The following is a 15,804-nucleotide window of genomic DNA, read 5'->3' as shown; positions in this document are numbered from 1 at the left end:
GGGTTTGGAACGACATGGGGGTAAGTGATTAATGACAAAATTTTAATTTTGGGGTGGAGTAACCCTTTAATTTAGGGCACCATGAAATCTGTTTTATTTTCCCCCAAAGTCTATTTTCATATTTTTTTCCCCCTGGATTCTGTTTTTTATGATTCAGTACAAATTTATTTTAAATATGGTGTCTAATTAAATGAATTAATGAGACTTTAACAATTGAATCGGTCTTATAAAATGTAATGAAATGATAACAATTAATTTACAACAAAACATTGCATTTTTATTTTTTGTCAAATAAGATGCTGCACAACAGCACTGTATAACTGTATACATGAATGAAAAATACCTTGGTTGTATGATAATCCTTAAATTATTATTATTATTATTATTATTATTACTACTACTACTACTACTACTACTACTACTTGAGAATTACAATTTTGTATACAATAGTAAAATATTTCTTTCATCATTTCTTCAAGTTAAACCAGACTTTTATTTTGATGGGTTGTTGTAAAGGTCTTTCAGTATTACTTTCAGTTTCAGTGTGTATTTGACCATAGTTTTTCTCAAATGAAATCGTGAAAAGCTTGTGAAGTGTTACTCAGAGCAGCTCTGTTGATGAAGTTCATGCATTAATGAGAAATATATGAGAAATATATTGAGACGCAGATGCTGAAATCACTGTGAGCGTCACGTTTGTTTGAGTTTGTGTATCCGAGGAAATTGCGCCATTCATTTACACAGAGACATGCAGAGTTAGCCTATTAGTGTCAAGCACTGACTGCCTGTTGTCGCATATATTTCTGCTGTTATATTAATCCATATCGAGTAAAAATGTCCAGAGCTTATCATCGTTATAGACATAAATTTTATCGCAACTCAATATGATATCATTTTATCACCCAGCCCTATAATGTGTACGGTTTCAGATATTTTTTTTTAATAGTAGCCAGTATTCTATGCATACTACCCCATTAGAAGTATGCTAGTACTCTGTACCAATTCTAGTATTCCAGTCAAAGTTTTTGATTTTAAATTAGCAACTGAAGTTCAAGTGAAACTCTCATATCAGCGCTCCTCCTGGCATGTTTGTGAGAAATACCATCATCAGGAGCTGACTTTCCACTCCCGCCCCTGCCTTCACCTGACAGGGAGGAAGTTCAGGGGAAGTAAGCCAAGCTCTCTTTATTTGCTGTAAAAAAACAGACTTCTGCTTATTTGCCCAAATGATCTTCAAGGATGTGAAGTCAGATGTAGATGTGATTTATTTTGAACAGCAACAAACAGTTGTGTTAAAAGGATCTGTTTGAAATTAGGGATAAGCCAAAACACAGAACATAGGGGTTCTTGAAATGTGCTTGAGCAATTTTTTTGCTTAAAAAGTGGCTAATTGTAGAAAAACAACTTTTATTAGCATGCTAACAGTAACTGTTAGACTCTTAGCCATGCTAAAAGCAGTTGTTTCTCTAAAATGCTAAAGCTAAGGCGATATGGACCAAAATAATATCTTGTAATGGTAATTTTTTATTTATTTATCCCATTGCACTGTCCAGCCCTACCTTTGTCAAATTTAAAAAGATATTGAAACCCAGGATTAAACAAACCATTCAACAGATTGACAAATCAACATCCACAGCAAATGCTCTTCAACACTCTGTTAGTTCCCAAATCCCCCCTGAGGATGCTAATTTTCCATTAGCATAGCCAGTTTGGCCTGAATTGGAAGCAGATGCCTCTGCGCGTCCAATCCCATTTCTTCCTCCCATTTGTTGTGTCTGTTTGAGGAAGCTATACAACCTTGGCTCAGACAATACGAAGAGAATCCAAGGCCAGAAGTAGTGCTAAATGTATACAAGCACGGGAAGAGCATGTACAAGATTCATTAGGTGTACACATACTTGTTCTGTTTGGACTAAATGTAGTTTATGCAATAGCCAAATCAGTTAGTGTGTTAATAAACAGGTTATTTTAAGGTGATGATTAAGCGCCTGAGAGGCATAGTGTCTCCTGTGTCCCCATGAGCAATAGCGAATGGACACTTCCATGGCATTGGACATATTTTTATCAACATTACTATCTTGCTACACTTTAAAAAATAATTGTTCCATATAAAAGGGGATTTTCCACTAATAAAAATGTAAGGTTCTTTACTGGCGTTTATGGTTAAACCATTAATAACCTGTAACATTCATGAAACATTTCCATTGCACGAATGGAAAAATGGAATTTAGATTATTCCGATTTTTTTTCACACTAAGAAAAAAATGGTTCTGTTAAGAATTGTTCACTGAAAGGTTCTTTGGGGAACCCAAAATGTTTTTTCTAATTGGAGCTTTTGCACCGGAGGAAAGTTTTCATAGTTCCTATAACAATTGGCTGAAATAAACGACTTTTGGTGTGTTCACAACCCGGGAACTTAGAATGATTTTAGTTGTAGGAACACCATATGGGGAGACTAAATTAGCCCCTACTACAGAGTAAATCTAACCCAGCACAATAGGAGCGCCCAGTGACGTGTACATTGATTGGCTGAACGCATGCCATACGAAACACTGGCACCTGACATTTTTAAAAAGCAGTGTAAACACCCAGTTTACACATGCTTACTACAGAAACTAACTCCACGAACATGGAAACCAGTGATAGATAGACAGACGTCAGAAGTCCAGGCTCTTCTCCTTCCTCTATCCTCCAGTTGTTGACGTTGTTAAAGGCTGCGCTTAAATGATGTCGCTGTATACCAGCTTATGTCACTTCAGAGTTCCTACTGGCAGTGTGAATGCAACATTAATTCTCGTGGTACTGCCCTGGTGGCTAGTCCCTATAAGTGAGTTCTAGGACTGTGCAATATATAGAAATTATAGAAATATCGCAAATGTACATATCGCAATATGCATATCGCTATGGCTTGCAATATTTGGGGCCATGAACAAAAGACAAAGAGAAAATCACTCACTGCTCTTACCTAAATAACTTTTGTAGCTTAAACGAGAATCAGTGCATATTGAATTCATAGAGTAAATACTAAGCAGTGTTGTATTTTTCCTTTTTATTATTCAGTTCCTAAACTCATGTTAAAATGATTACACTAATGTTAAAATGACATTTTTATGTAATGCTAGAGTAAAACACTACCGTTCACTTTCAGAAGTTGTTGTAGGGGTGCTTTCTTCTCACAAAAAGTGAAACATGTATGCTAGTTATATTAGAATCAGAATCAGAATGAGCTTTATTCACCACTTAAGTGTGCACAAACATAAGGACTTTGTTGTGGTTTTACAGGAGCTCTTGATACATACATACATGCATAAAAATAACCATATATATATGACACAAGATAGTTATAGAAGTTCACAGAACTGATTCGGTAACAGCTGAGTAAAACTGTTTCATCTGAGCATGTGGCACTTTAAGCATTATCGTATCGCATATCGCATTTTTCTTCAATATCGCACAGCCCTAGTGAGTTCCTTTAACCACCCAGGTCAAAAGCCCCTAATGTGAAACCCCCATTTTTGAAACCTTTATTTATAAGAGTGTGCAGCGATGGCATAGAAGAACCATTTTGTGTTCTCCAGAGAACCTTTCAGTGAACAGTTCTTAAAAGTACCATATTTGTTCTTGGTGTAAAGAACATTTGTGACCCGTGCTGGCAAAACGAGTTGGAATGCGCACGGTCTAATATTGAGCTACAGGCAAAAGAAGTGAAAAATCCCAGTTTTGGTCGAATTTGAGGTTTTCACAAAAATGAGTTCATCAAGCCCTCTTCTAGTGAATCCCAATGCTTCAAATAGTAATTAAACTTCTAAAATGATTTTTATTTGTACGTTTTCTGAGAGGAGATCCTTTTCTCTGCTCACTTCTGGACGACTGCTGCGTCTCACCACAAGTTGTAGGATATATCGTTGCAAAGTGCAGCATTCCAGCTTTATGAATATTCATAGCGAATTCTGAATGACATGAGTCTGAACCAGTAAAATATGATTTTCAAACCCATGCTGACAAACAAAACGATCGCGCTGACTGACATTTGCAAACTCTCCGAGAGCACGCGATCTCCCTATAAAGTACATTATTGCGAAATATGTCTTGGCGAGATTCACACAAACATGATCTGTTATGTCTTACATGAACGTTCAGTTAATGGTTGGGGAAAAATCTGATGTGTAACATTAGATCCATGCATTACAGTAGGTCAAAATATTGATCTGTCTCGATGTTAATCAAACGTTAAAAGACAGACGGAATCATTCGCTGCTCTTGTTTAAACTACAGTTTATTTGCATCTTTGTATCTTATTTTTAATAGCAAATATAAAATAAAAAACAGCTATATTGTGATTTAATAATATAGTAATTATTATTAAGAAAATAATTGTAGGAAAATATGCATTGTTGCTTGGTGATTTTGCTTTGGAACCTTCAGAAAACTTTAACTTGATTTTTCTCAAAATCAACTTTGCTGACTCTATCGCCTTCAAATGGCTGTAGCTCAGTCATTTTTTGTCCGATTCCAACAAGTTATATATGATTTTGAAGGTATTTTAATGTAGAATGTGAAAATGAAGAGAACTCATTTTTGAAAATGTGCTGATTCCGACTCATTTTGCCAGCACGGGTCACATTTTAATGATCTAAAGGTCTTTCTTCCACTATAAAAATCCCTTTGTGCAATGGAAAGGTTCCATGGATGTTAAAGGGGTCCTATTATGCTTTTTCACTTTTTTAATTTTAGTCAGTGTGTATGTTTGGGCATAAAAAAGATCTAGAAAGTTACTAATCTCAAAGTCCACTGAATGACTTTGAAGAGACGATGAAGAAGAAGTGCTGCTGCAGAGTTAGTGCATCAGAGAAAACGAAGAAGAAGAGCTGCTATGCTGTAGCGTAAAATTTTCCGCATGTCTAGAACAATTCTTACAAGTATAACACGACGTAGCACGCACTGGGACAGCTAACCAATCACAACACATTTCGTTTTTCGGAAGGCGGACCTTCATCAAAGCCGGAACTAATCGAGCTGTTTGTGCCAGGCTGGGGAGAAAGGTATTTTAACAATGTAAATGATGTGAAAAATAATGCGTTGTTCGAACCACCAAGCATGAGAGCATGTTCTAGTACACCCCCAAAACAAAATCAAGACTTTGTAAAAGAGTATAATAGGACCCCTTTAAAGGTTCTTTATGGAAAAATCAATGCAAATAAAGAACCTTTATTTTTAGTAGTGTACTCAACATTCCATCAGAACAAATTAGTGGGAGGACCTGGATGACGGTGGCATAATTTGTGACTCCACCCAGACTGGTGCAGAGAAGCTTCTGCCTCACCTAGGCTGCCTTAGGCAGACACAAAGACACAGAGAGGTGAGACTGGCCTACGCTGGCTTCCTCTCTGTATTGGAATACAGGATTACTGTGCCTGGGCAGATGTCTTAACTGTAGAGGCCAAGGAGTGTTGGGTCACAACAGGTTGCTGGCAAGTGAAATGTTTATGGAATATATTTTGAATTGCCTCTGCTTAGTTTTTTGGATTGAACTTGAGGGCCTGTGCCATGTAGAGCAGAGACTGGATAAACTAGTTTTTTCTCTGGCAAGACTGCTGTCTTTGGTTGTGTCTTGTTCAATAATGTAAAAATGTTGCTGTTACTAACTACAGTTGTTGGCACTATTTGATTTCATGTCTTGTTCTTCTCGTTTGACAGACAGCCGCCATCATTCTGTGCTGCAAGGGTGACCCCAAAATGTCTTCCAACGGTGATCTGCAAGACATTGGGAGCTGGGACAGCTTCTGGGAGGTAAGTATCCCCCACCGCAAATACACATATGCACACGATCTTCCTGATAGAGTGGGCCGCATACTGTAGCATCCAACCAGGGTGTTGGAGACTACAGGAACGGATCCCTGCAGATCTGATATTTCCATGTGTTCTCTAAGAGGTTTCCGCTTCTGGCGAGATTTGTAGTAGGAGTACCACTTCTCCATTGTTTTTTAAGCATGCTTGGTCAGGTCCACACTTGTCTTGGAGAAAACTAACAGATATGAAGTGCTTTTAGATAGTGAAGTGAAAGTGAAAGATTTATTTTACTATCAGCTTTGTTGGCAGTGTAGTACAGACAGTAATTTTGGGGAGAATCAGGTAGAATGTGCCAGTGGGGTAGCAAAATATATTTTTGGAATGGTGTTGTGTATAATAAATAGTTTATTTGTATTCATAGTTTTGTTTGAAAAATAAATTATTCATGTATTCCCTTATAATTCAATTCATCGCTTGACATTACACAGCTTACCCCAAATGTAGCTTACCGCTTTTGAGATTTGTCACAAAGCCCTTGTGTTTGTTGGTGCAAAAATATACAGTAAATACGATCTAATTTCTCCTTGCTTAAAGGAAAACTTAACTTAAAAATAGCACAGCTTACCCTACTCCTAAACTGGTTTATGTATGTTAAAGGAACTACAGTCATAAATAATGAATCTAATTCTATAATCTTACATTTAATAATTAATAAACTTTACTTGACTGAAATGTAATTATTCAATGATAATCCTAGCTTTTAACTGCCGTGACAAGATCATTGAGTCACTGAGCTAAACTTGAGAACCGGATCAGTCAGATTTAAAAATGAAATATATCAACTCTGTGTGCAACATTTTAATATGACTCTAATATGACTTTCGTTGGTCAGCCTGGGAACTACAAGAGGACGGTTAAACGCATTGACGATGGCTACAAACTATGCAACGAGCTGGTCAGCTGCTTCCAGGAGCGGGCCAAGATTGAGAAGGGCTATTCCCAGCAGCTGAGTGACTGGGCCAGGAAATGGAGGGGTGTTGTGGAGAAAGGTGAGTATGACTTTGAGTCTCATAGTTCATCCTCCTAAAGTAGACGCATCCCTCTACAGTAACATCAACACATTCTATTCTGATGAGTTTATAAGTATCATAATACAATGATTATAAATCTGTCAGTGATGTTACTCTGCCAGTGCCCACCCTTAATAGTTGTGCAGTAGTTTGGAGGAAAGAAGGTATGAAAGTGCAATATACAGCAGTGGCGAGCGGTCTTTTTTTAACCGGGTATGCTAAGCAATATTTAAAATATTGCAAAGTAACGTTGCAACCTTGCAAACAATAATAAAATCAGAGAAGGACTTTAACTGTAAGCGACACGAGCATATGCAAAACAAAGGGAACAATATGATGTTTGTTATTATTCAAATTTTATATAGCCCACGTTTTTATAAACATAATTTTTTTAATTTACTGCTTAGACAATAACGTTGACAATAACGTAGGCCTAGGCCTATATCTTCAACATACGTTGTCTATGACCAAAAATGTAAGAAGATATGTTTTCAGTGGACTTAAAATTTGCTTTGCTTGAGAAAACAAAAATATACAGTTACAGTGTTTTTTTCTTTTGATTTAGTTGAGTTGGTTTTGCATCAAACACAATGTGATTTTCGTCAATCGAGATCTGACAGCAAAAGCACATTTTTCCGCTTGGGCCAGCGCTTCGCTGACAGCTTACCTTGCGCATTAAATCTGCCGTAGACCAGCAAATCACTGAGAACGCGCTACAATCCTGAAGAGTCATAGCAACAGAGCAGAGACGAGAAAGCTGCGGAGAATCTGCTCGCCCGGAAGCAACCGCAACTGGTAGATTTAAAGAAAATTACTGCCGTTTGGCAAATAAATCATTGTACGTACTTATTCCTAACTCTTTAAGCTTTAAGTTACATTTCAAATGACAAGGGGTCAACTTATAATCATGTTTATATGAATTATCCCGTGAACTTATTCTCTCAAATGGCCTGGGTATGCGGAGCATTCACAGCTTATATGGACGGAACGCCACTGATAAACAGTGATGCGGCCTTTGTCGCTAATGTGTTGTGTCAGTGATCACTTTATATTGTGTGTCATTTCTTTAGCAACCAGTGTACATATACTGGATTTTGACTATACTACCTGCAAGCATGGCTGTTTTTTGAAGACCATGTGACCTTAAAGGGACAGACACACTGACCTACAGTTAGTATAGACGAGGCAAGACATGTATCAAGAGAGCAGAAGATGAGAATGACTTTTTTGACTTGGGCTTTTAAGCAACTATCCAGTATAATGAACTGACAGATAAAGCTAAATTCTGATTTCTGTCCTGCAGGCCCACAGTATGGGACTCTGGAAAAGGCCTGGCATGCTTTCATGAATGCAGCAGACAGACTGAGTGAGATCCATATGGAACTAAAAGAGAAATTGGTTGTTCAGGACAGCGAAAAGATTAGAAACTGGCAGAAGGATGCCTTCCACAAGCAAATGATTGGTGGATTCCGTGAGACCAAAGACGCCGATGAAGGCTTCCGCAAGGCCCAGAAACCCTGGGTCCGAAAACTGAAGGATGTGAGTCTCCTCCTGTGCAGAATACAAAGCCAATACTATGAATTTTGATCCATGAGCCACGATGGCTGAGAGAACAACGTTTCGTTTGTTTTGTTTTGTGTATTTTGTTTTGTTTTTAAATGGGCAGTACACCCAAAATTATATGTTATCATCTGCTCATCGTCATGGCACCTGAACTAGTTTCTTATGGAATGTAAAATTATGGAATGTAAATTTAGCTTAGTAAAATAGCCTGACCACCATTCACGTTTGGGGTAAACATTAGGATGTGTAAATAATGTCAGAATCTTTATATTTGGGCGAGCTGTCCTTTTAAAAGTATGTTTTAAGAGAACCATGTGTGTATTTGGTGTAACAGTGTATTTAGTAATGAGTAAATAGTATGTTTGTGTAAAAATCTTCTCTGCGGTAGGTGGAGTCTACCAAAAAGAGTTATCACCAAGCCCGGAAGGAAGAGCGCACGTCATTGACCCGTGAAACACATGCCAAGGCTGACCCCACCAAATCCCAAGATGAGGTCCGCAAGTTCACGGACCGCCTGGAGAAATTTACCCAGGAAGCAGAAAAGGTATGAAAAAAAGCACAGAAAACAGTTTTTTAGTTTTATTAAGGACTTTATTAATTTTTTAGGATTTTATTACATTTTATTAGTCGATTTATTTTTTAAATCTTTTTTTTTTTTGATTTTCCGTTTTGTCTGTAATTACTGTATTAGCTTGTCTGCAACTGTCCATGTCTAGGTGGAAGGAGATGGGTGGGGAATGAAATTTCCATAAACTTAGACAAGACAAGGCTTGTTTGTTGCTTGCGCCAATAGTAAAGCCCCTGTGATGATGTCTTTGAACCTGTTGTGACAATTCAAAATTATGGGTGTGAATAACATGTTGTTGAATGTGTTGTTTCATTCACAAAAATATACTTCCTGTAGTTTATCTTCTCAAAGGTGTAAAGGGAAACATCATACTTTTATATATTTAAAAGGGTTTTGCTTTCATTTTTCAATAATTTATAGACAGTCATGAAATTCATATTAGTACATTTACATTTAATTTTGCATATGCTTTGATCCAAAGTGACTCACAAATGAAGAAAGTGGTACAGCTTGCTCTTTCAGATTAAACAACTCTAGATCCAAACATTGGGAATGTGCACTGGTCCATTATATGTATTCTGAACAGGAAATTCTGAACTCTGGAATTGACCTTGTAAACTGTGTCCCATGACTCTGTCCCATCAACCGGTTTCTTGTGTTTGGACGTTTGCCCTCAGGCTAAGGAGCGTTATGAGAGAGCCCTGGACGAGCTGAATCACTGTAACCCACGTTACATGGAAGACATGGAGCAAGTGTTTGAAATCACACAGGAGGCAGAAAAGAAGAGGCTGCGCTTTTTTAAAGAAGTGCTGCAGGACTTACACCAGCACATGGACCTCTCCAGCAATGATGGGTTAGTCTCTCTGTCATGCCACTGCTTCACTCTCTACATAGATGCTTATCTTATAGGACAGCATCCTAATCAAAATATATGATTTGAAACTCTTTATGTCGGCAACAAATCGCATGCAACACAAAAACAGTGCTTTAGTGATTTAGAGTAGAGTCGTGTTGCTAATGACTCTTTACTATGCATAAAAATATGTAGCACACACAAATTGTAAGATAATTTCATTTTAATTAGATTGCAGTATTTGCAATCAATATGTTTCAATATTGAATTTAGTATGCTGATATTCATAATCTGCATTTCCCTTGACTTTAACCATCATTTTGGCATAATTCTCACTGGCTTGTCACCGTGCATTCTGGGATTGCCTTATCCACAAAGTACACATGTGATACTTCTGTAGAATTTGGCTAAAATTAGGTATTTAGAAGGCAGCTTCCAATAGACCTTATTCAGGGTAGAGCCATGTTTAATTTTTGACATGCAGAAACTAGGCTGTGAGGGATAGAAGTACAGTGTATTAAATGGATTGTACTGTTGTTTAACAACTTACCGATTGTTCAGCAGATGAAACGTCTTTCCAAAAGACTCTGTTGACAAAATCCTCTATAAAACAGTTTTGAAAGTTGAATTTTAAAAATTACATGTGATATAGGTCCTTCATACTGTGTGTGCCATTGTAAAGACTGTGAGCCGATCCCTTATAGCTTTGTTTTCATCCATGTACAATTAAAAATGGCGTATACCCTGTCTAAGACCTGTAGAGTTTGTTAGCAATGTTGCTTAAGCTTAACAAGTCACTGATAATCTTAAAACACAAATATTGGGTAAAATTGATTTAATTTAATTGCTTATTTTTAATAGGATAAATATTTATATTGGTACTTGAACTAAAAAATACAATAGTCTAGTCATCAAAACAGATATTTGGTAAAATGGGCTGTTTTTAATTACAAAAAATATATATTTTCATCGATTCAGTAATTTTTGAATTAATATAATTTGTCAAGATTTCTCTGTCTGTCATCTTTGATTAATTTTGTGGTAGCACTTTATTTTACAATCCTGTTCCACATGTACATACTATGTACTTGTTATAATAATTACAATAACTGGGTAACAACTAGGTACTTACCCTGAACCTATCCCTAAACTTAACCTTAATCCATGCTCTTAGGGCAGCAAAATTTAGCTTCCAATTGTTTTGAGCAGCCTTGGTGCGATCTACAAATGCTGTCTAGTTTGGTGCCTTACTTGAGTTTGAAACCGAGCCACTGAGAGATTGCCAGGCACAAATTTCCACACAGTTGTGAGTTGTTCCATTAAAAATGACATGAGAGAAATGGTCAAAAGTCTCAAACTTTACTCTGTCAAGTCCTGATTTATATTGGCAGTTCAGTATCCTCAGGCTCTTTAAATAGTTTCTGGTCATTTATGTGTCTCATAGCTAAAAACTGAAATAAATGAAGAATGTTAACCATTAATAAGTGCTTATTTGTTTTTCCAGGATCTCTGCTATCATTATGTTTACTTAATGAGGAATTCTGAGCATGTCGTTGACGATTAACCAGGGTAATTTCAAAAGAGCTGAAACATTGTGTATCAATTTGTTTTTTAATCGGTGAACAAATACCTCATTTCGTTTTGTGTTTCGGTGTTAGCTACATGTTACATGTTCAGAATAGCAACAAAAGCAACACCTTCAAACCTGTCTCTGCAGTTTTGCACAAGTGTTTACTTTTGTTGAGCTGTAATTACAGGGCTGAGCTGTGTGGTAATCATATATAGTTAAGTTTCATGTACAGGAATCTTGATGTTTACTTTATCCCTCCCTCATTCTTTGTATTTCCATGGTACTTATTGTTCCTTGCTCTTATGTTCTGGTAGCAGTGGTTATGAAACTAAAAACTAGATTTTTTTTTTAAAGAAGGGATAGTCTGAACAAAACTGGTCAGCAGGACACTGGGGTGTAGTGGGTGGTTTTAGCATGTTACTAGGGTGTTCAAAAAGCCCACCCCTAGTCTCTTTGCCTCATTTTCCTCCTTTGGTGCACTTTCAGGGAAAAAAAAGTGCAAAAATTGTACCTGTAGGGGTACACACAGCTTGTGACTAGGCAGTACCCTCAAAAGGGCATCTTTTTGCACTTTAACACCTAAAAGGTTTATAGTAGTACCTAAAAAGATAAGTGTGCTGATTTTCAACCAGCTTTGTATTGTTACAATGTTGGTAGCAGCGGTGGACATTAAGGGCCCGATCATACACCTGGCGCAATGCGGTGCCAGGCACTTGCACCAAGTGTTTTTGCTAGTTGCTAGTTTTTGCCACGTTGTTTAAATAGCAAATGCATTTGCGCCCATGGGCGTGCTGGTCTGAAAACGAGGTGTGTTCAGGCGCATTGCTGGCGCGTTGCTATTTTGAGGCAACTGAAATAGACTGCGCCATTGACCAACAAAAACCTGGTCTAAAGTCAGGTGCAATATTTAATTTTTTTTGTTATTTAAAGAGCGCGTTAGTAATATGCGCCTATAGGCGGGTGCACAACGCGCGCGTACACTTTGCTTATTACACACTAGGGCTGGGCGATATGATGATATTATCGTATATCGACGATGTCTCGTAAGTATCGCGATGTCGATGTCAACAGTCAGGTAACAGACGATTATCGACATTATCGGGGGAAAAAATGACAAATGATAAACCTAGTAAGTTGCAAATATAGTCACCATACAGGTCTTTTTGCATGCAAGAATGAAATAATTTAGTAGGAGGGTTGGAAATTGAAAAGCTATTCCAATTTCGGAAATCAGATCAGATGCGTAAGGTCAGCAATCAAATTACTTATAAAATTACATTTCGATTCTGCTTCTCGATTTCTACAGCACATTTATTGTGATTTCAAAAGATTCAACTGCAAGAAGACGAAATAGAACTCACTTCTGCACTTGCGCGCTGTTTTCTGTGCTGCACACACACACACACACACACACACAAAGCACACGCACAAAAGCTGCCTCTTATATATGCGAACACTGGACTGAGCTCTCTTTCTCACATTCTTACACATTCGAATGGACAAATACACACAGAATTATATCAAAATATCCCATAAATACAATCGGTTATGTCTTAAGTGAACATAAAGAGTTGAGAAAGAAAACAAGGGTGTACTGGATCCATGCATTGACAGCAGCCGCTGCCGCCAATCATTAATGTTAATCTAAGAACAAAATCACTTTTGTAACCTCAGTTTATATTTTATTTGCCTGTTGTTCTGCGCTGACTGTAATGGCAACGTGCATCTGTGTGTGCTATTAATTTGGAGATGCGTTCCAATATAATTTATCCTTATTTAGGGTATAGGCCTATTCTATTTTGAGCTGCAGTTTAATAAAAGTTAAACAGAAAAAAGACAAAACGTAGCACTGCATGTGTTTCTGAATATTTATTTAAACAGACTGTATAATGATGAAAAACCACAAACATGACAGGTATAATTAAAATAAGCAAATTCCTTCAGCGCACATTTCAGTGCAATATTTTTACAGATTTTTTTAAACCATGTATACAATATAATTGTTTAATTAGGCTGAGATATAGCACTATCAATTCTTAATTAATTTGCAACAAATCTATGAAGTTTTGTTGCAAACGGATGAAGACATTAGTAGGCTTCTCAGCTCGCCCCTCAACATGCACGCGTTCGGAGTTTCGGCAATGGCCGAAGACATTATAGTACTATATCTCAGCTCGCCCCTCAACATGCACGCATTCGGAGATTCGGCAGCCCAACACTGAATATTATATTGTGGGCATTGTATTTTGATTAATAAAATAAAAATTATAAAAATGACAATACAAAAATTAAATTTAAATTACCCTGCTTCTAAAGTAGCAGTTATTTTTATTTAGTTAAAAACGGGCTAAAAGAGACCTCCGAACTAGTAGGCTACCAGAAAGGAAAAAAAAAAACCCTTAACGTTTTTGCTCAGAATTCGTTTTTAATCCCCGCATGATTTTAGTCATTCATACATGATAAATATCAAATACGTTATAGCTTGACTACAGGGCTTAGGTAGACGATATTATCGGATATCGCAATATTTTTAAAGGCAATTATCAATAAGATATTTTTGACATATCGCCCAGCCCTATTACACACACAGGGATGCGCAGCAGCACACAAACATTTTTAAAAATGAAAAATTAAAGGATTAAAATGTAAAAGATTATTATTGTGTACATAAATATAAAAATGCCTACATGTCATAATGGATAGTCTTTGCATGTATCAGAATTACACCAGCAGATCCGTTCCCTCACTAGAGAAGTGTTCCGTTTTTCCGCTTGTAAATTCCGCCATGTAAATAGCGAATCCGCCATGGCGCAAGCGCAACTGGCTTTTAAAGGGAATGGGAGATGATACTCTGATTGGTTTATGGCACATTACGCCCAAAACACACCCATTACTCATTAAGACAATAGGGACAACCCTTTTAGACCATGTGCCGGGCGTGCCGACCATTTTTCCTGTCCTTAAACTAGCAAAAGTGGATTCGGACACGCCCTAAGCGCCGTGCGCTTTAGACCATGCACTTAGATCGTTATAATAGGGCCCCAAGTATTTTTAGCAAAATTTTCTGTGCTTTATCAGAGTTTTTTTTGTTCTGGGAAACTTTTACTTCACTACATACCAAAGCATATTATCATATGTTTTACAGAATAGTCTGCTACATTTCATAAAAACAAATTGTTCCTTGTTATTTTAAACTGAAGAAATCACCTCCTCTGAAACGCAAGAGCAATGAACCTGTTGAAACATCATTTGTGAATCTGATCTGATTGCAGCTGTTCTCGAGTCAGCAACTCACTGATTCATCGATCCATTCAGAGCGACTCAAAATGAGCTAAGCACTGGAACATCAGATCTGATGCTGATTTTTAGTATTGATTATTGTAAATGAAAATCATATTTAGGTCATGACTGTCAGTTATTTGTGAACTAAATCTGCTGTAAAAGGGGGAGCTGTTTAATCCCATTGAAATGCATGAATGTACAACTGTCTGCATTTGTGTGGCCCATGTGATGTCTGCACATTGTATTTATATTTTATTGTTTGCCACATATTTACATACATTTCGTTTTTCCTCATTTTTAAAATACTATAGGGTATTTTTTCCCACTTGTTTGTACACTTAAATGGTCAGTAACAAATTGAAGTTTAACATTTCAGTAGTGTTTTTTGTAAAAGTTTTGATAATAAAATCAAACTTTTGCTTATTTTCAGATCAGTACATATTAATTGTCTGCACTAATCTGTCTTATTGACTAGTGCCAGCTAGAATAAATAATACTAGGGCTGCCACTAACGACTATTTTTATTACGATTAATCTATTGACTAATTTATCGATTAATCTAACCGATTAATTTCCCACACAAAAAATCAACAATTTTACTTAAGAATATTTTATTAAACCAAATGAAATCCAAATTTCTATGAAATCCTTTTTTTAAAGCAAAAGTAAAGTGCAACATAGAGTGCAAGAAGCAAGTGTCCATCTCATAGTCCAAATCACTGAAATCAAAGTTCAGTATTATGGTGTAAGAATGACAACATATCCACGTGTTCTAGTCTACTGATAATAAAATTATAATCAAAAAACACTTTTTAAAGGAGTATTTACCAGAAATGTTATTAACCAGAATTTATTTAGGAGAAAAATGTAAATGTGCAGTATTTCTGGAAAAAAAAAAAAACATTTTTTTTTTTTAAATAAAATCAATTAATTGGAGATGCTTTTGATTATTACAATTTAATGGAACCATTAAAATGGAATCCAGAAAAGAATGGAAAACAGAATTTGGTAAAGATAAAACTGTAAAACTCAATTAATTAGACAGGCTTTTTCATTAATGACATTTAATTTAACCATTAAAACAGAGTATAGAAAAATGAAAATGGAA

At 36.6% G+C, this 15,804-nt stretch overlaps 1 protein-coding gene across 7 annotated transcripts in view; it reads left to right on the top strand.

The window, feature by feature from the left end:
• Positions 1-15,804, top strand: part of LOC107686823 (protein kinase C and casein kinase II substrate protein 3-like) — a 56,440-nt gene that overhangs the window by 32,039 nt on the left and 8,597 nt on the right. For 3 of the 7 annotated variants that reach the window (XM_016483958.1, XM_016483954.1, XM_016483957.1), the window contains 5 exons: positions 5,698-5,790; positions 6,683-6,839; positions 8,164-8,399; positions 8,812-8,967; positions 9,669-9,844. In XM_016483958.1, coding sequence (XP_016339444.1) covers positions 5,737-5,790; positions 6,683-6,839; positions 8,164-8,399; positions 8,812-8,967; positions 9,669-9,844 — 779 coding nt within the window. In that variant the 5' untranslated portion in view covers positions 5,698-5,736. Of the gene's footprint in view, positions 1-5,350; positions 5,471-5,688; positions 5,791-6,682; positions 6,840-8,163; positions 8,400-8,811; positions 8,968-9,668; positions 9,845-15,804 lie in introns of those variants that run through there. The other 4 variants (XM_016483953.1, XM_016483959.1, XM_016483956.1 and 1 more) reach the window with 3 other exon arrangements.

This window comes from Sinocyclocheilus anshuiensis, unplaced genomic scaffold, assembly GCF_001515605.1.
Source record: "Sinocyclocheilus anshuiensis isolate Anshui unplaced genomic scaffold, SAMN03320099.WGS_v1.1 scaffold773, whole genome shotgun sequence".
Classification (NCBI taxonomy): Eukaryota; Metazoa; Chordata; class Actinopteri; order Cypriniformes; family Cyprinidae; genus Sinocyclocheilus; species Sinocyclocheilus anshuiensis.
Note: the sequence above shows the minus strand (reverse complement) of the source record. Positions and strands in the feature narration are given on the sequence as shown.